Source organism: Puma concolor, chromosome D1, assembly GCF_028749965.1.
Source record: "Puma concolor isolate L17-30 chromosome D1, mPumCon1.1.hap2, whole genome shotgun sequence".
NCBI classification, from domain to species: domain Eukaryota; kingdom Metazoa; phylum Chordata; class Mammalia; order Carnivora; family Felidae; genus Puma; species Puma concolor.
The window spans coordinates 32,979,880-33,002,121 of NC_141676.1; the positions used below are offsets into that span (position 1 = coordinate 32,979,880).

Here is a 22,242-nt window from a genome sequence, read left to right on the forward strand (position 1 = left end):
AAGTCTTTCTAGGTACAGTCATTCTTGTGCTAAACAAGCTGCTATTCTCATCCTGGTACCATATGGATATGTTCAAATGACGTAGGCAATAAAAATGGATTATCTTAAGTTTGTGAAAAGATAATTCATCTTCTCATAGTTATCATAATATGAAACATGATTTGCATTTCAAATATAATGTTGACTTCTATGAATCAGTTTTATAAACCTTTAAGTCAAATATTCTAAGTGAAGAAATTAATCTATAACACCACTTGGAAATGGGTGTAGAGGTGTTAATAATATAGATGTAGAGTTAAATTTTTAATGTCAGAAAACAAAAACAAAATATTTTATTTTATTTTTAATTTTTTAAAAATGTTTTTTAACATTTATTTATTTTTGAGAGAGAGAGAGAGCTGAGAAGGGGCAGAGAAAGAGGGAGACAAAGAATCCGAAGCAGGTTCCAGGCCCCGAGCTGTCAGTACAGAGCCCGATGTGGGGCTCGAACCCACGAACTGTGAGATCATGGCCTGAGCTGAAGTCCGGTGCTTAACTGACTGAGCCACCCAGGTGCCCCATCAAAGATTTTATTTTAAATAAACACTTGCAGACTCTGTCTCTCCATGCTGGTAATAAGCTAAATAATAGACAATTAGAACTTAAATATAAAGGCAATGAAGATGACTCAGGAATCAACCTTTCAGAATTTTCAGATTTCAGAACAAGAAGTAACTGAAAAGTAAATGCCAGAAAACCTTCAATCTTCTTTAATGGGGAAAAAGTTTTGGGGAAGGTAGCTGCATATAAATACAGGAGAGAACCAGACGAGAAGAGACACATAGAAAAGGTCTTTTGATTGGTTGATGGCATTCGTAGAATATTAGTTATTTTATCCTGAAGCCAAGAATTGATAGAGAAATCACAATCAATAAAAAAGTAAATCGGGGGGAGGGGGGTAAAAAGGAAGACAATGATACAGCTCAGTGGAGAAGTGTTTGGAATTGTGACAGACATCGTCTTCAGTATTTTTTGCTGATAACAGGAAAAAGAACCTGTAATAAAAGACAGAAGGCAGAATATGGCAAGGTGAGGAAAGCTGGATGCAGTGTCCCACACCTGAAATCTTAGACTAGCTCGTATCCATGCATGTTAAGGAACCAAGAAGGTAAAGACAGGAAACAAAAGCCAACCATCATCTTGGTATATGCCAAAGAAACTTTCCATACTTTTAGAATAATGGCAATAATTATTAGTATAATTATGTATTATCTTATATAACAGTTATTATAACAAAGGAATGATAGCTAATATTTAGTAAGTAAATTGAAGCTACACAATTTAATTGTATAATTTTATTTAACTTAATAAACATACCGTGGGGCATATATTAATAGTACCTCATTTTAGAGATGAGAATAAAAACTCAGAAAGTTTAAGTCACTTATCTAAAGTTCCACAGCTAGAAAGCTGAAATAAGACTCCAAACCAGGACTGATTGATTCCAAAATCTAGAGTCCTTCTCCATCAGTGGGGATGGAAATTTGTCATAAGTTAGATCCACATGAGTCCATAGAAGGAGAACCCAGAGATAAAGAAGGGTCAGAAACCCTGTGAATCTGCAAAATTTAAGGTAAGAGAAAAATGGCACATCCAGGCAGGGTAAACAGAAAAAGTTTAATAAAGAGACTATTTACAAAAGTATGACTAGGTTAAGGAGAGTCAAAACGGGCTGTGAGAAGCACCCCAAAGCTACGAGGTGAAAAGGTAAGGACAAGAAGTGGTGAGTGGAATCCCGAAGAGCCAGAGATACATCTGGTAGGAGGCTATGAACAATGACCTCCCTGAAGAGGAATGTGGCCACTGTGTCTCACACTTTGGCCTCACTCTCCTCTGCCCTGTCACTTCCTTCCAGTGCCTCCCATTTGCTGAACTCAACCAGAGGCCAGAGGCAAAGAAGCCTGTTGATAAATCCATAAAGGTTATCTTCTGGGATTCAAATGTGGACAAGGGTGGAGGGAGAGCCTAGGGATAAATGGAGATTATTCAGTACACCTCATAGGAATTCAGAAGAGTAAGGGTTGACTTAAAAAAACTGAGAAAAGCAATTCATTTGGTCAACTTGGAATCAGGTACCTTTCTGAGCCTGTTTATCATTCCTTCTTCCAGGTGCTATCATAGTTCTAAGTCAAAAGAAAAGTTAACTTTTGTCATATATTAAAAATGTTTTGATTATAGACATCATGCTTTATCTCTTACTTTGAAACACTATTCCACTCCCAACCATGTGTCCTTTCTTCATAGTCAGTGTCTAATATTTTATATTCTATCTCAATCATGGCAGGACAGTTAAGCAAATACAAGTTAAGGGATGGCAGTTTTCAGGGGGTTCTAATTCTCTAGACAAATTGGGCTTTCCAGACAGCACTATCCTAGAAGGTATAATTGCCCTCTATACCATTGGTTTCTTTCTGTTTCAACCATAAACAAACACTTGTTAACTTCCATATGTATTTCAAGCACTGAGCCAGGTTCTAGGAATATGGATGTGCATTAGACAGAGTTTCTATCTTCAGTGAACATTTAGTATACAATGTGAACAAATATGTGAAATGTAGCCATATGGAACTACTGTTTTCAAAAGAATTTGATCAAGATACATAGTCAGAAATATGGTTTAGGGATATCTGGGTGGCTCAGTCCCTTAAGCGTGTCCCTTATGCATCAGACTTTGGCTCAGGTCAAGATCTCATAGTTTCTTAGTTTAAGCCCTACCTCAGGCTCTGTGCTGATGGCTCAGAGCCTGGAGTCAGCTTTGGATTTTGTGTCTCCCTCTGTCTCTGCCCCTCCCCTGCTTGCACTCTGTCTCCCTGTCTCTCTCTCTCTCTCTCTCTCTCTCTCTCTCTCAAAAATAAACATTTATATATATTATGGTTTATATAATATATATAAAGTTTAACTGCAATCCCATATACAAAAATACAATATATTTAAATTGTTAAATATATATAACCTATAGTTAAACTGGTGATGGGGATTAAGAAGTGCATTTGTCATGATAAGCACCAAGTGATGTATGGAATTGTTGAATCACTATATTATACACTTGAAACTAATATAAATGGTATGTTAAATAACTGGAATTAAATAAAAACTTAAAAATAAAAACAATACAATATATATGTATATATACACACATACATATTATTTCATTGAAAACAATACTTAAATTAACTTCATGTGATATACTATATTTCCTATTCTTTTTCATTCAATTCCATAAAATGCTGATCAAGACCCCCCAAAAAAGGGGTACCTGGATGGCTCAGTTGGTTAAGCGTCCAACTCTTGATTTTGGCTCAAGTCACAATCTCACAGTTCATGAGTTCAACCCCGTGTTGGATATCTCTAACATCTCAGAGCCTGGAACCTGCTTTGGATTCTGTGTCTCCCTCCTTCTCTGTCCTTCCCCCTCTCATGCTCTATCTCTCTCAAAAATAAACTTTAAAAAAAATTAAATAAATAAAATTTAGTATCACAATACTAACTTAAATTTCACCTATGAACATGCAACATAATTTTACCTTGGAATGAACTACTTTAATCCCTTCAAATCCCATTAAAATGGGAAGCCACAGACCATCAAAGAAAAGTAGGATTTCTAGTAGGATGATCAGAAAAAGGAAACCTACAGGGCCCAATCACTACCAGCTTTCACAAAGAGTGTCAATTCCTAGCCTTTTAACTTGTTTTCACTAAATCTTTTCCATTTCACCCTCTTCCTACCCATATTCTTCAGGTAGAATAATTTGTTAGATATGCAAATATGATCATGTCAGTTTTCTGTTTCAGCACTTGGTACCTTTACATTGCTCATAAAATAAAATCTAAAATCCTTCACAAGGCACTGTATGATCTGGCCCTAGTTTACCTCTCTATCCACTTCTCCTCTCTGTCTCTCATCCATTCAAACTGTTCATTTTATAGTCCCTTCATTGGCATTCTCTTTCCTGCTAAAGATCTTTGAATATTCTGTTCTCACTACTACAAGTGCTGTCTCAACTCCATCATCCCTCCCTCTTCACCTAGCTAACGGTCACTAGTCCTTCAGGTCCTGTCTTGAATTCACATAGTAGGTAGCTTTCTAGGTATTCTAGACTAGAACATATTGCTCCTAGAACATACTATATTCATTCTTAGCCATAATCACAACTGCAATGCAATAATTAATTGTGAAATTATCTTCTCCTATCTATTTTCCATTTACTTCATGAGCTATGTGAAGGCATGGACCCTGTACCCATCCCCTGGGAGCCACTACAACAGTCACGACTGCCTAAAACTACTCAGGCATGTTTCCTCAAGCCTTGGAACTAAATGTTTAGTATATTAGAAAATCACATACGTTCATCTCCCCAAACACCTTCATCCTGTAAGATGGATATCTCTCGGGTAAAGGTTATATTTAGTAGTGTTGGGTGGGACAAAACCTAAGATGTCTTTTTAGTAATGTTTATATTACCAAACATAGTGAAAAGGTGACAGACCATCAACAATAGTTCAAAATGGCTTTGTTAATTTTTCCAAGTTGCTTTTTTATGCTTGCTTATATTTATAAAAATTCTTTCACTTTGATGGTGCATAGTAGAACTGACCTCCCATGGTTAGTAAGATTAATAGCAGCTGTGTCTCCTATCTTATCCTGGTAGTCTAAATTTTAGGTAGATAGGGCTGTTTGAGGTAGTGTATCCCTTTGTGCGGTTTTTACACTGGCCCCGGGGACAAAAAGCCTGGGTATGAGTATGGGCTCTGCTAGAGAAAATGACTAAATTGCTTTGCATACAATATTGTAGAGTGGTACAGAGAACATAAGTAGCAAGCCTGAACCCATGAGGTCTAGATTTGCCTTTGCCCTGGCTTCCTGTATGAATTTAAAATAAAATTTAACCAAGTTTAACCAAAAATAAGAAAATAGTCGCTTAAAATAAGAAATAGTTGCTTAAAAGGAATACAAGTTAAATGGTAAACTTCAAAGTGCCAGGGAACAGACTATAGACTTAGAAGAGATCATTTGATTTAGAATAGATCATGTCAGGGGGACCTGGGTGGCTCAGTCAGTTAAGCATCCAATTCTTGATTTTGGTTCAGGTCATGATCTCACAGTTTGTGAGTTCGAGGTGCAAGTAGGGCTCCTCACTGACAGTGTGGAGCCTACTTGCGATTCTCTCTCCGTCTCTCTTTCTCCCCCACTCATGCACCCTCTCTCACTCTCTCTCAAAATAAATAAATAAACTTAAAAAAAAAAAAAAAGAATAGATCATGTCATATGAGTAATATACTTATAACTCTCCCCTTTAATGACCATGGAACAAACTTTAATCTAAAAAAATGGAGGCCAGCTATTGATACCTATTTAATCTTCTCTGAAAGCAAACAAAACAATGGATGTTCGAATAGTATCAGTAACTAAAAACTTTCCTCAAAAATGTGGCAGAATACTGGAAAAACATCTCTTCTTACCAAAGGTAAGATGAGAGCCTGATTGAAGGCAGTTGAGACACTTAATTAAAAGGTTAAGAATGTTCCATTCTTACTCATTACCTCAGAAACACAAAAAAGCACCTGAAAGGATTATTTAAACTGTCTAGACAGGAATACTCTGGGGCTACCGGGGCCATTTTACCTGACTACTTCTTATGCAGGAACCAATACTTTTATGACTACATGCATTTAGGGCTTACAATTCATACAATGTGTTAACACCAAGGGCAGAAGTGGATAGGTATTGTCAAAAGGTACCTTGGATATGAAGAATCTCTGTCGAATGGAAGACTGGAAAAGCCACAGAAGTAATAGGTTACGGGATCAGTAGCATTTATAACCCGTGTTCTCCAGTAAGAATAAGAAAACAGAATCCTCCTCCTATTGGCAGATCCTAGACAATGATTCTAAAATGTTAAACTTTTTGCAGTAAGAGACTATGTGCCTCAAGTAATTTTTTAGCTTAAAATCTAAAGTGAAGATTCCAGCCACATAACACCAAATAATGAGCAGGTCAACAAAGAACCTATGCAAATAGTAAAAACTGTACATATAAATACATGACCAAGAAGGGGGCCTATGAAAAGATCCTGGAAGAGAAAAGAAGGAAAACTTTGCATTCAAGAGACAGAGCAAAAACATACTTTTAAAAAAGATTTGTTAGAAAAAACAGAAATACATATACTTTGGATTCCATAAATTTCAAAAGTCTGCTGACTATTAAAACAAAAATGAGACACCAGAACAGGAAGAAATAAAAAGGAAATGGCAGAAAAGAACAGATCAACAAATTAAATATGGTTACAAGGAAAGATAACTTCCAATACCTGAATCAAAACATGAACAAGAGTCAATAAAAATCACAATCGACACTGTAGAAAACCAAATCTGTAACATGCAGAATAACCTTGAGGAGATGTCCCAGTATAGTGAGGCAAAGTAAAAGTAGAAAACACTGAAGGGAATTAAAGATCATGGAGACAGATAATACAACTCCAGCCAACAAATAAAAAGTGCTCAAAGGTTAGAAAATGGAAAGAAAAGCAGAGGCTAACTAACGCAAAAAACTCCTTTGTAGAGAAAAGACCTGATCCACAGGCAAAATTGTTCACAGAGTATATGGAAAATTAATGAAAAGAGACCAGTTAGTAACATTTCTTAGTGAAATTTGTGAATATCAAAAATGGTCAAGAAATATATCTAGTAAGCATCTAGGCTGGTGTGGGGAGAGGGGAGTGAGAAACAGATTACCTCAGAATGGAAAAAGGAAACTAGGTTGATCTCAGACTTCTCTACAACACTCCATGTCAGAAGAAAACAGAGTAAAATCCATAAAATGCCCCAAATGCTACGCCAAATCAAGTTACTGATGTAAGAAAGCATGAGTACCACAGTCTCTGTAGACAAAGGCAGAGATGATTCCCTTTTGCATATTTCTAGAAATAATCTTTAAAGATGTGATCAACCAACTAAGATATGAGCCTACATGAAGAACTCAAAATAGGACCTGTAGTATAAAAAGGCTAGTGGAGTGCACTGACATGAATTAAATGGATTTAAGTAAAAATAATTATTTTAGGGGCGCCTGGTTGGCTCAGTCGGTTAAGCATCTGACCACGGTTCAGGTCATGATCTCATGGTTCATGAGTTCAAGTCCTGCATCGGGCTCTGTGCTGACAGCTCAGAGCTGGGAGCCTGTTTCGGATTCTGTGTCTTCCTCTCTCTCTAATCCTTCCCCACTCATGTTCTGTCTCTCTTTCTCTCTCTCTCTCTCTCTCAAAAATAAACATTAAAAAATTGTTTTTAATTATTTTAGATATGACTGCCAAATAGTGTAAATGTTAATAAATTATCATAATAGTAGATACGAATGAATAAATCCAAGATAATACTTTAAAAGACAAGGAGGGGGTTGGGAAAAACAAGTAAAATAAAAATGGGAATATCATTTTCTTCTGTATACTTAACAAAAAAAATGTTTAAATTCGTTAAATTTAAAAAAAAACACATCAGCCAGTAGTAAATTAAAAAACAAAAAGTATGTCATCAAAACTGGTAGAGAAAAGGCAAACTGGATATATATATGGACAAAATAGATTTTAAAAGCCAAAAAAATTTCAATGAAACATAAAAATAGAAAAGTATAAAACAAGATCACATAGAAGAGTGCAAGCATGTCCTGAATTAATTATCCGTTTACAGAACACATACTCAGATTTGTTTACACAAAGTACATCTGGTATTTGTTGTTAATAGGAAGACATCTAAAATAATATAGCATAGAAAGATTTAAAATAGCAGCAATATGGACATGGATGAGACTATAGTGAAGTAAGAATTCTTATAAATTAAGTAATAATTACATGAAGGAAACACTCTACAATCAATAAAATTATTATTTAGATAATTTAATGAAATATGAATGCGCTAATATATAAGTATTAGTATGATACATATACATGATCTATATAATATATAATATATAATGTATAATAATCTGATAATATATAAGTATGATCAAATTTTATAAAATATATATGTATGCATATTGAATGCATAAACATGTTAATACTGGTGATGGGATTTTGAGTTATTTTAATTTTCTTTTCAGACTGTTCTGTATTTTATCATTTTAATCAAGAAAAAGTATTAATGAGAAACACAAAATCTGTAATAAATGGAAAAGCATATGACACTTCTGGATTAGGATATAGAATAAATATGCCAATTCTTTCTAAATTAATTGTTTAATACAATTGATCAAAAAAAATTTTTTTTTAATTTTTTTTTCAACGTTTATTTATTTTTGGGACAGAGAGACAGAGCATGAACGGGGGAGGGGCAGAGAGAGAGGGAGACACAGAATCGGAAACAGGCTCCAGGCTCTGAGCCATCAGCCCAGAGCCCGACGCGGGGCTCGAACTCACGGACCGCGAGATCGTGACCTGGCTGAAGTCGGACGCTTAACCGACTGCGCCACCCAGGCGCCCCTCAAAAATTTTTTTAAACTTGGCCAAGATATTCTTACAATTTAGATAGAAGTATAAAAAGCAAAAGTACCCAAGAAAGTACAAAAAAGAAATAGTACATATAATGAAATATTGATAATTAAAAAGATGGAATGAAATACATAAAATCCTTACTATTGATAAAGGTGGTGGAATAATTAGTGAGTTTAATTTTTTTCCTTTACATTTTTCTGTATATTATAAATTTGTTCTAATGAGCTACCTACTTTTATAAACTGTTGAACTATAATGTTAAAATTACAGTCAAGTGACGGGGCACCTGGGTGGCTCAGTTGGCTGTGTCCCATTCTTGATTTCAGCCTAGGTCATGATCTCATGGTTCATGGGTTCGGGCCCCACCTCGGGCTCTGTGCTGACAGTGTGGAGCCTGCTTGGGATTCTCTCTCTCCCTCTCTCTCTTTGCCCCTCCCCTGCTTGCTCGCTCTCTCTCTCTCTAAATATATAAATAAACATTTTTTTTAAAAAATTAGTCAAATGATAGAATCAATTATGATATTTATTATTTTCTTTATATATGTCTATATTCTCTCTACTCAATAGATGGCACATTTTATTCCTGAATTTAGAAAAAAAAAATCATTAAAAAAATTGTCTTCCAACGTCCATCTTCCACTGTGGCAAAAGTAAGCAAACACCCCACTGCTCCAATTTAAATGTGTTTTCTCTCTTACAGTCTTCAGAGGCAATATGAAAAAGCTTCAGTTTTCAAACAAGAGGTGATCTGACATGCCATCTTTTCTGAAACACCTAAAACTGGTTAGCCTAAAATTCAACCTTCCCATGAATTTCTTAGTTTTCAATGAAAATGTTACTTTCTATTTTTGACTTCATTTTGACAGAGTAAAGAACATGAGATTTTTCACAAGCATAAGTTTCTCTTTGACAATGGCAAAATAAATAAATGAAAGAAAGAAATTACTATATTTCCTCAAAGGATACTCACACTGAAACAAAAAACCGTTTCCTTTATTGTGTACCTTACTACAAGTTGTAATTATACATGTATCTTTAAGAAGATGTATTTTTAAGAAGTTTAATCTGCCCATCCTTCCAACCATTCATCCATCCATCCATCCATCCATCCATCCATCCATCCATTATCCCGAAAAATAATCCTAAGGCCGAATCTGTGTTTTTTTTATCTCATGTATGTTCCTACACTACAACTACATACGTAGGTATTCATAAATAATATATAGCATTGCTTGGCATTTTCTACTTTCCATATCATGCAGACATGTGATCATACAATCTCTGGGTTTGTCCTTTTTAACCAATTTTCCCTTTTTCCACACATCCACCCACAACTAATTCCTTCTCCATCAAGTACTCCATGATTATATATGCACAAAATGCATATATAAAGTCTACGATAACGCTGAAGATATGCTTCCTTAGATACCGATTCTTTTACTTAGATGAAATAAATTCTTAGCATGTTGTGTACTTTTTTAATATTAAAAGATGCTCACGAGAAATGGATGAATATCCTTTCCCCATATCTTCACTTTCAAAATTATTCTGTTTTTCCAGTCTGATATATGTAGGATATTAGCCCTTATTATTTTCACTTCATTTCCCTCATCACCGTTATTGATATTGAGCATCTTTTCATACCTTAATCTACCATAAATGACCCTTCCATATCTTTTGTTCATTTGACAAATTGGATTTTGTTGTCTTATCAATTTTGAAAAAAACTCTTCCTACATAATAAATATTGATCGGGTTCAGGACATGCTACCTCAAAATACATTACCTTGGCACACTGATTATTTCAAATTGAAGGAATTTGAGAAATGGCACATGAAAGTACTTGCTGACCTTCTTCTGCAGTAGGTCTTCAGACCCTTATGTGAGAGATGCCCTCCCTCTATGCAGAGGAAAAAAGCCTTCTTATCTCTGAAGATGAGGGACAAGAGGAATCTGAATGCATGGGGCTTGCTAAGTTTCTCCCAGTTGACTACACTTAGTTCATACCCTTGTCCTATCATATTTTTCCATAACTTTCCACTCTTCATCAAACCCAGTATAGAAATAATCAAGTATAACCATGTCTTAGATACTTTACTTCCTTATGAAAGCTCCTATGTAACAGAAAACTTAAATAAAAAATGTGTATGCTTTTTCTCTTGTTAATTTGCTCAGGCTGAGAATTTAGGAGGATAGAGGAAAAAGATATTTTCCTTCCCTAGAATATCAATTCTGTTCCTATTCTCTATATTACTAATATTTCTTTTTCCAGATTGACTGGAAAATATACCATATTATTTTTGTCATATACTTTTAAAATTTTTATGAGATACTTCTAGCATTTAATTTTATAGATTTATGATTTCTAGTCTTAAAAAATTTTCTTACCTTGGATTGTCTATATTATCTCTTCAATTTTCTTACAGAATTTTTATTTTCAGTTTTTCATACCTTTTTACTTTATCTGGAAGTTATTTTTGAATCTGATTTAAAATAGGGATTCATTTTATGTTCTTCATAGTGGTCACTGTAACAACCCTATTTATTTAACAATGCACTATTTTCTCAAAGAAGTGAAATACCTTTGTCTTTTATTAATTTTTTTATAGTATAGTATATATCTATTACATACTGGAATCTATATCTAGATTCTTTCTTCCACTAATCTATTTACCTATTCTTGTGCCAATATGATACTGATTTCATTATATATATATATGAATATATTCATATATTATATTCATATATAAAGTATGATCTGACATCTGGTAAGGCAAGTTTCCCCTCACTTTTTTATTTCCCCCCCAAAGATCTTGTCATTCCCCCCATCCCCTCAAAAAAAGATCTTGTCACTCCCCTGCCATACATACTTAACATCATATTATATAAACTAATAAACAAATGTACCTCAGTTAAAGTGAAATCAACTAAGATAATTCCTGGGAGTACATTAAATTTGGGGAGAATTGACTTTTTAAATAATACTAATTTACTTGTACTACACCAAAACAAATGTTTTCTTTTCGTTCATTTCCATATGTCCTTTAATAAAATTATATTTTTTTAAAATTTAGAACTGCGCCTTTCTTATTAAATTTATTACTAAATATTCTATATAGTGTTAGGTACTTTTTTGAGAATGGAATTTTTTTCCTAATTCCCTTTCCAAGTATTTACTACTGAGTATATTTTAAAGTTTTTATCTAACCATCTTATTGTATCATCTTACTAATTTTACAAGTCTTTCAGTTAAATGATTACAAGAAGAATATTTTAACCTTTCTTTTAGTTTCTTACTTACATAAGCCAGAACTTCCAAAAATACTGATTAGAATATTTATAGAAGCTAATCCATATTTAAATCTAGATTTTGATGTAAATTGTTATAGTATTTTACCTTTTGGGAAAATAATTTCTGTTTGTCCTTGCATAATAGGATATTTTACATTTAAGTAGTTTATTTATATTCCTGTTTAGCATAGAGATTTTAATAAGAATAGTTGATTATAGTCATGCTTATCAACTTATCACTGGCTGTTTGATGTGGAACCATCTCTATATTCTTTAGGTATTACTCTTAATTAGGCTATACATATTCTTCTTTTTTTTTTTTTTTTGAGTTTATTTCTTTTTAAGAGAGAGAGGGGTGGGGTTGGGGGGAAGCACAGAGAGAGAGATAATCCCAAGCAGGCTCCATTTTATCAGTACAGAGCCTGATGCTGAGCTCAAACCCACAAACCATAAGATCATGACCTGAACCGAAATCAAGAGTGGGACGTTTAACCAAATGAGCCACCCAGGTGGCCCGTATTATTCTTTTAATTAAATAATATATGAGTTAGATATGCTAGTATTTCCTTTTGAATTTTGCATCTGTATTCTTCAGTGAGGTTAGACTTTTTCTATTTTTTTTCTTTTATACTATTTCTATCAGGATTAAATATTAAAACTAGGTTAGATTCAATATAAAATGAACTGAAAGGGCTTTACATATTTACCATGATCAAGAATAGTGTAAAAGACAATGCTCTTTCCTATTTTTTTAAGAACTAGGTAACAACTGCAAATCTAGTCATGGTACATTGTTCTACATACTTTAGCTACCTTTCTTATCTCTGTTATGATAATGTAATGACCTACTCAACTTTCATAATATTCAGTCAATTTTAATAATTTATATTTGATAAAACATTATTCATTTCATCCAGGTTTCACATGTTACCACAGAATTATGGTTGCATTATCTTATGATTAATTTATCTTGTGTCTATGGTTGGTGTCCTCTACAGTCTTAATCATATATTTTTGCTCATTTTTTTCTTTAATAATCAGGCTATTGGGGCGCCTGGGTGGCTCAGTCAGTTGAGCGTCAGACTTCGGCTCAGGTCATGATCTCGCGGTTTGTGAGTTCGAGCCCCGCATCAGGCTCTGTGCTGACGGCTCAGAGCCTGGAGCCCGCTTCAGATTCTGTGTCTCCCTCTCTCTCTGTACCTACCCCAATTGTGCTCTGTCTCTCTCTCTGTCTATCAAAAATAAATAAAATGTAAAAAAAATTTTTTTTTTTAAATAATAAAAAAAATTAATCAAGCTATCAAGGACTTGTGTTACTTTCAAATAAACACTTAGGATTTCTTTATTCTTTTTTCTTTTTAGTTTCTTTTATTCTGATTTCAATCTGTATTAATCCCTTCTTCCTATCTTATTTTGATTTACTCTATTGTTCCTTAACTAATTTATTATGCTTGACAAAGAATTATCTTATGGATGAGGTAAAAAAGTATCAATTAGATTTGAGTCAAGGTAGTATAAAACAAAATAAAATGAGATTATTAGGCTTGAAATGGAAGAACAAAGCCAAAGGTATCATAATCCCAGATTTCAAGGTATACTACAAAGCTATAGTAATGAAATGGTATGGTACTGGCACAAAAATAGACACATACAGCTCTTTGGACAAGAATAGAGACCCCATAAATAAACCTATGATAATATGGTCAACTGATATATAACAAAGGAGGCAAGAATATACCATGAATTAAAGGCAGTATTTTAAATAAATGGTATTGGGAAAACTTGACAGCTGTGTGCCAGAGAATGAAACTGGATCACTATAAACAAAAATAAATTCAAAACAGATTAAAGACCTAAATGTGAAGGGTGCCTGGGTGGCTCAGTTGGTTAAGCCTCTGACTTTGGCTCAGGTCTGATCTCACCATTTGTGAGTTCGAGCCCTGTGTTGGGCTGTGTGCTGACAGCTCAGAGCCTGGAGCCCACTTCGGATTCTGTGTCTCACTCTCTCTCTGACCCTCCCCCCCTTGCACTCTGTGTCTCGTTCTCTCAAAAATAAATAAACATTAAAAAAAAAATTAAAAACAAAGACCTAAATGTGAGGCCTGAGGGGTGCCTGGGGGGCTCAGTCGGTTAAGCGTCCAACTTCAGCTCAGGTCATGATCTTGCTGTCCTTCAGTTTGGGCCCTGCTTTGGGCTCTGTGCTGACAGCTCAAAGCCTGGAGCTTGCTTCATATTCTATGTCTCCCTCTCTCTGCCCTTCCCCACTGATGCTCTGTCTCTCTCTGTCTCTCAAAAATGAGTAAATGTTAAAAAAAAAAAAAAAATTAAATGTGAGACCTGAAACCATAAAACTCCTAAAAGAAAACAAAGGCAGGAATCTCTTAGACATTCACCCTAGCAACATATTTATGCATATGTCTCCTTGGGCAAGGGAAACAAAAGCAAAAATAAGCTATTGGGATTACATCAAAGGGAGAGACAGAGAGAGAGACAGACAGAGGGAGACAGAGAGAGAGGGGGACACAGAGAGAGAGACAGAGAGAGAGAGGAATTAAAAGCTTTTCCCAGCAAAGGAAACCATCAACAAAACAAAAAAGCAGCCTCCTAAATGAGAAGATATTTGCAAATGATACATGCAATAAAGGGTTAATATCCAAAATATATAAAGAATTTATATAACTCAAATAAAAAAAAAAAACAAAAACAAACAAACAATCTGATTTAAAAATGGGCAGAGGACTTGAATAGATGTTTTTCCACAGAAGACATACAGAGGGCTAGCAGATGCATGAACAAATGTTCAACATCACTAATCAAGGAAATGAAAATCAAAACCATAATGAGATATCACCTCACACTAGTTAGAAAAGCTAGTATCAAAACGATAAGAAATAACAAGTGTTAAGGAGGATGTAGAGAAAATGGAACGTTCCTGTGTGAAAAGTAAACTGGTGTAACTACTGTGGAAGATAGTATAGAGGTTCCTCAAAAAACTAAAAACAGAAATACCATACAACCTAGTAATTCCACTGCTGAGTATTTACTCAAAGAAAACAAAAACACTAAACTAAAAAGATAATAGCATCTCTATTTTTATTGCATTATTATTTACAATAGCCAAGACACAGAAGCAACCCAAGTGTCTACTGACAGATGAAGAGATAAAGGTATATATACATTGGAATACTACTTGGCCATAAAAAGAATGAAATCTTGCTATTTGTGACAACATGGATGGAACTAGAGGGTATTAATACTAAGTGAAATAAGTGAGACAGAGAAAGAAAAATATCCTATTATTTCATTTATGTGTGGAATCTAAACATAAAATGAACAAACAAAAAACAAATAGATTTTTAAATACAGAGAAACTAGTGGTTGCCAGAGAAGAGGTGGACGGGAGGATGGGTGAAATAGCTGAAGGGGACTAAGAGGCACAAACTTTTAGTTATAAAATAAATAAGTGACAGAGATGAAAAGTACAGCCTAGGGAATAGAGTCAATAACATTGTAATAATGTTGTATTGTGACAGATGATAACTATACTTACTATAGTAAGCATGGAGTAATGTGTAGAAATGTTAAATCACTATGATGCATACCTGAAACTAATATAACATTTATGTCACCTATTCCTCAAAATAATAATAATAATAATAATAATAATAATAATAATGACGATGATAATAATAATATTAGGTGATGGGGCAGAATGCATGTCTCAGCTTTGTTTCTATTTAGTCATATATGCCTTTTAGCAAATCATTTAGTCTGTCTAGCTAATGGTTTCTACTACTGAAAACTGAAAAGAAAACACAGTCTCAAGATAAAAAACTACACCTGACAAAATTGATAAAATGTTAAGTTCTATCCGAGGATAGGAGGCTATTTGAAGGAATAAGAGACTTTGGAAAATCTGAACTGGAACTCATTGCCTTTAGAAACAACAATATCTAAGAAAAATCCAGTTTTTCTATGATAGTGAAATAGGAGACCTACATGCATTCTATGAATGTTCAGGTCATAAACAAGTGAACTCCTAAGATGTTTTACAAACATGGATGCCCTAATTAATACAAGATCTTCTTAAAGAAGATGCATCTACGGGACATTGCAGAATGACAGAGGTAGGTTTAAAAAAAAAAAAGTGTCATATCATTAAACCATATCCTCATATTTTTCTTAGAAGAAAATAACCTGGGGTCAAACTGATTTCAGGCACTCCAATAAACCCTCTGATACTGCTAACAAAAACTTAGGTGTATTTATTCACATTTTTATTGGGAGAATTAATCACATTGATAGATTTGTAAAGAGTTTGGGACCTGAAAATGTGAAATAGACTATTCTTCTTTTTTTAAATTTTTTTAACATTTATTCATTTTTTGATAGAAAGAGACAGAGTGTGAGTGGGGGAAGGGAAGAGAGAGAGACACAGAATCTGAAGCAGGCTCCAGGCTCTGGACTGACAGCACAGAGCCCAATGCGGGGCTCGAACTCACGGACTGTGAGATCATGACCTGAGCTGAAGTCGGACGTTTAACTGACTGAGCCACCCAGGCGCCTCAAAATAGACTATTCTACATTAGTAATTCAGCTTCCTATCCTTAGTCTGTGATTAAACTTTTCCATGGTCATACTTTTGCTACTTTACCAAATGGACCTTTTCATTATTGGACAGTTAGAACTATCAAAAGACCCTGGCTTACATCAAGTCAAAATTTACCTCTAAAATTCTCATCTATTTTCTTGATTTCAGTCTCTGAAGCATAAGAGAAAAGAACAATTCCTTATTCCTGAAAATAGCCCTTTACATATTTGTAGATAGTCATCTTAACTCCAAGACATTTTCCTTTTTCAGGCTGATAACTTTTAAACAACATAGCATAACTCATCCAAAATTTTCTCTAAAGGAAGATGCTTTCACTTAGGAAGTGAACAGGAAGGAAGTTCTTCCTAAGGAAGAACTTAGGAAGACAATATTTTATATTCATTTCCAAGGTGAAAGGTCACCTAATTTGTGACAGAGGGATAGACTGCTCTAAATTTACTTGTGAATTTCAAAAAGAATTCAGAGACAACAACTGCATTACATTAATATATGTGACCTAATGAATTCTGCAGAAGTCTCACATACTTATTAACTTCAGTAAATTCTTGGAAACTGTAACTCATAAATTCTTTAAAAATTATTTTTTAAACGAAGGCTTATTTGTCAAAACATTATTCATGGATGGATTTCAACCCATCTTCAGATTTTAGCCATAAATCATTTTTGTATTTATTTTTATGAATTCAGAAAGGATAAAGGCAGTAATATCATTTTAAGTGGTACTAAAACATTATTTACATTAATTCTTTTGAGGAAAAAAGGGAGAAAATATGTAGCATAGTGAAGCGTAACATCACACAAGGGAGAACAAATGCCAAAATGGTAAACCAAGCTCTATAAAACTCAGCATGAAAATTCAATAATTATACAAGAGTATTACTTACGGATAGAATTCTGAAAGCTGTTCAGCTATTGCATAAGCTGTCGGGTCTCTGTCTAAGGCATACAGAGTAATATCTGACTCCTTCTGTAGAATGGCTCTTGTGTGTCCTCCTGAACCAAATGTCATATCTAGAAAAATCTAGCCAACATGAAAAAAGAAAATTACCACTTAGCATGAAGAAAATATTCTTGCTAGCTACCTTAATTTCTAGAAGCACATACTGAATTTCAGAGCTGATAGTAATTGGAAAACAATTAAAATCATTTTGCCGAGAGTTTAATTTGTTATACATGAGATCTGGATCAATTATGATTGATCAGTCCAAAAGAACGGGACAGATATCAGTAAAATGATAATCTCTGGTACAGGGTGGCCAATTCAAGACAAATTTACATTTTCCTCCAAAGGTCAAACTGGCCACAGTGTTGTACTGCTAGCTTTTTAATGCTTTCCAGCACCTGGCTGATAATGGTATTTCCAACAATTTCTCATCAAAAGGAGACAGCTTACAATTAGTATGGCTCATGTTATCTCAGTTTCTCTAAATACTTTATATTACACATAAAGATATTCAAGAATACAAAGAAAGAATGAGAGAGAGAGAGTGAGAGAAACATCGAGAGCGAGCAAGGGAGAGATGGAGGGAAAGAGAATGAATATATCCAACAATAAATAGTCACAGGACAAATCTTCAAAAATCTAAACTGGAAAAGGCTCAAAGCTAAAGTCAAAACAACTACAGTAAACTCTAGCTTTGCCATGAAGTAGCTATACATCTTTCAGAAAGACACTTAAAATCCCAGTGTCTTTAGGTTTCTCCAGGCTCTGAAAAGAAAAAGAAAGTCTAGAAGAAGATACCATCAATACCTACCTAACTGGTAAGATGACATATAATTATCTAAACGAAGACACTTTTGAGAGTAAAATATTTGCCAGTAATAATTTTGCCAGGACAACAGATTAAAATATGCAGAGGTGCCTATCTTCAATGCTTAGATCATTCTAAAAAAAACAGTAAAGTAAATTGGATTTGAACCTACTTTTTGACTATTTTATTGAGCCATACTATAAAGAAAATAGGTCTCAGTTGGGCAAGAAACCAGACCCGGACCATTAAAAACATATTTGTGAAGAAGTTAATTGATGGCAGCCGATGTGGAAGTCAAGACACTCAGTGTTGTGCTCTTAGTTTAATGTACCCTTTCAATAAGCTTCATGGTATTACGAAAATAAAAATAATCATTCCAATAATATCGAATACTGTGAAAAAATAATATATAGCCAAACTATTAAAATATTCAAACATATAACTTTAAAGTTATATGAATACACTGCACAAGGGAAATCCCTGCAATGAATGTGAACATTTCCCTGCCCTGAACGCTACAACTTACTTCCAGCAGAGTGGGCAGAAACAAGACACAAGTATGCTTTGAATTTTTGCTACCAGCAATCATGCTGAGTCCCATCCTCTGATCAAGTCCTCAGAAAAGCTATCCTGCTATTTGAAGAATAATATGGAGAAAATAGTCCAATAAAAATTGAAAAGAAGAGAGATATAAGTTATGAGGGATGTAAATGTGGTGAAAATACACAAGCACTGCTTTTTAACAAAAGTATGTTAATACAACTTAACCTTGCATTTCTGTCACTGTCAACACAAAAGACATGGCTACACACTCTTTTCACCATTATAAACAGTAATGTGAAAACAATACTTGAAGTCCTATTATTTGTATAGTTGTTAGGAGTACGTACTTATAATCTCAAGAATGAATAATTTCTTTTCCCAGTCTGTATACTTATCTTATGCATCTATGAATAGGTAAAAATCTGGCATCTTACCGTATTTCAGTTTTAAAATTGTTAGGGATTTAGGGGCCCCTGGGTGGCTCAATCAGTTAAGGGTCCAACTCTTGATCTCACAGTTTGTGAGTTTGAATCCCACATCAGGCTTTGTGCTGATGGCATGAAGCCTTCTTAGGATTCTGTCTCTCCTTCTCTCTGTGCCCCCCTGTTTGTGCTCTATTTTCTCTCAAAATAAATAAGCTTTAAAAAGAAATTAAAAACGAAATTTCTAGGCGTTTGGCATAAACAAAAAAACTTATCCAAGGCAAAGTATAAATTACCTTCTTGTTATGCTCAATATCAAGTCTTAATATCAAGTCTATAATCCTGCACTTAAAATATGATTACCTTATCCCAAGCCAGGAAAAGTCCTCATCAGTAATTAAAAAGAAAAATTCCTTATCATTAAAAATGTTCTTGAAAATGTGAGATGATGATAATAATTTACATGATTTTTTTAATATACAATGATTACACCATTGGAGATATACTGACAATCAAGGAAGTTTCCATAGAGGGAAAAAATTATTACCAGTCAAGTGTAACACAAAACAAAGTGGGAGACATGGGATTTATAAAACTATAAGTGAACCCCACCATATGTCCTGGGTTAATACATGACTGAAGCCATAGACTTTCATTTTTAAAATTCAAATATACATTGCTCATCAAATATAAATCATGACATCCAGGCCTTGTGAGTCAACCAGCACTACAATTGAAAAGGGAGCCAATCAGTCTCTCCCTTTTCCTGAGTCATTAACTTGATATAGGACCACATTTTTTAATTTGTACGAGCTGACGATAAACTTAGGAGATTGGACAAGAACAATGCACAAGAACAAATATATCTGCATGTTAAAAAACAATCTTTCTATGAGTCTGATCTGTGTGTGTGTGTGTGTGTGTGTGTGTTCATATGTTTAGGTCATGTTCCAAACATACATGGAACTCTTTCTTTGAGATTACCTGATATAATTTATCTAAAACACAAAACCCATATTTGATACTAAGAGTTTATTCTGCTAATGTCAGCTTTCACCTGTATAACCCTGGTCAAATTTTAACTCTCTGAGCCCCAGCTGTTTCATCTAAGAAAGGGGGATAGAATGTCTCCCTGTTTACTTTACAGAGATTTATAAAAATTATGTTATTTCTTCCTTATGACCACAAAGTAGATGTTATTAGATTTGTACATACACAGAAACTAAGATTACATTAAGCTAGTCAGTGGCAAATGCGGGAACTGAATACAGGTACACCTGACTCTACAATTTGTGTTTTTTCTCGCACTATTTGCCCACTACTTCATGTTTACAAGCATTAACGTTTTCCTTCTTGGTCTAACAAAAGCTCTGTTAGTGAGTATGGACAAGTCGCATTATTCCCATTTTTGCAAATAGAAAAAAAACTCAAGGTGCAGAGAGATGATGTGACTTGATTTCTTAGATCATATTACTAGCAAGTGAGGGAAAGAGAACTCTAAGCCATGTGTCACCAACTCTAAATGCTGTGCTTTTCTGAAAGAAAGAAAGAAAGAAAGAAAGAAAGAAAGAAAGAAAGAAAGAAAGAAAGAAAGGAAGGGAGGAAGGAAGGAAGGAAGGAAGGAAGGAAGGAAGGAAGGAAGGAAGGAAGGAAGAAAGAAAAAGAGAAGGAGGAGGGGTGAGCAAACAAGAAATTTTATTTTTTTTTTTATTTTATTTTTTTTTTTAAATTTTTTTTTTTTTTTTTTCAACGTTTATTTATTTTTGGGACAGAGAGACAGAGTATGAACGGGGGAGGGGCAGAGAGAGAGGGAGGCACAGAATCGGAAACAGGCTCCAGGCTCTGAGCCATCAGCCCAGAGCCTGACGCGGGGCTCGAACTCACAGACCGCGAGATCGTGACCTGGCTGAAGTCGGATGCTTAACCGACTGCGCCACCCAGGCGCCCCAAACAAGAAATTTTAAAAAGTGGATGGCACAGAAACAATCACAGCAGAGATAGCTTTACAAAAATTATACAAGAAAACTTTACTTTTTTATAGAGCACTCATTCCCACTGGAATTTAGGCTCTTGGAAACCATGTCTTAATCTTTGTGTACCAGGGTAATTCTTGAGATATGTGTGTTTCTCTCTTTTTTTCCTTTGTCCTCCCTCCTTCTCTTCTTTCAAACAGGCACCTAAGGATTCAGAGCTTTACAATGTATGTTCCTTGAGGATTTTTGCATGGCACAAAGAAAAAAGTATCTTTCCTATAGACTGAAGACAACTACTTTCCTGTCAGTAGTTCACTGAAATTGGGCAGAAGAGCGATGGAAATGAATGAACAAATTCCAAGAAGGTGTAGGACCAATGAATGACTGACAGGGGATAAGATCTCAAAGCAGCTGTCTGTTTGAGGAACTGAGGGAGTGTGGTCCCTCAACCAGGGTTCTCAGTGCTACTAGAGATTTCCATACCACTCTGTGGTACAGAAGAAGCAGAACCTTTGGTCCTCGAGGGCCTACACAGGTTATAACAAAAGGTATCTCAGGGGAAACAAAGGGTAGTATGAGGTGAACAATAAGATGCAGGGCCTCTGCATAGCTCTGGATGGTGTGTGGAGTCCAGAGAATGACTGAGATTGATGGTTTCTTAGCACAAGGACATTGAGGCTCAGAGTCAAAATGAAAGTGACTTAAAGAAAAAATAAACAAGCATTTGAGGGAAGATCCATGACTACAATTCTCCAACTTTTTTTTCAAAGTTGATTTATTTATCTTGCGAGAAAGGGGGGTGGGCAGAGAGACAGGGAGAGAGAGAGAGAATGCCAAGCAGGCTCTGCACTGCCAGCGAAGATGCGGGGCTCAACCCCACGAGCCAAGAGATCATGAAGTGAGCCGAAATCAAGAATTGGATGTGAACTGACTGAACCACCCAGATGCCCCTTGCCTCAAATTTAATAGAGTAGCATCAGTGCACAGAGGTAGATGCAGAGTAAATATTTAGTTATGCAATTTGAAAAAAAGAGCTCAGCCTCCCAAGGTAACAATGATAAAGATAGCAATACTCATTTGTGCATATTAATTCAGAAATACTCAAGATAGAAGATTCATTACCATAGG

At 34.8% G+C, this 22,242-nt stretch overlaps 1 protein-coding gene across 11 annotated transcripts in view; it reads right to left on the reverse strand.

The window, feature by feature from the left end:
• METTL15 (methyltransferase 15, mitochondrial 12S rRNA N4-cytidine) overlaps positions 1-22,242 on the reverse strand; it is a 295,673-nt gene that overhangs the window by 188,009 nt on the left and 85,422 nt on the right. For all 11 annotated transcript variants that reach the window (XR_015240948.1, XR_015240947.1, XR_015240946.1 and 8 more), the window contains one exon: positions 17,310-17,446. Coding sequence is in view for 8 of the 11 variants with exons in the window: in XM_086677775.1 (XP_086533901.1) it covers positions 17,310-17,446 (137 nt within the window). In the remaining 3 variants the exon portion in view is untranslated. The remainder of the gene's footprint in view (positions 1-17,309; positions 17,447-22,242) is intronic.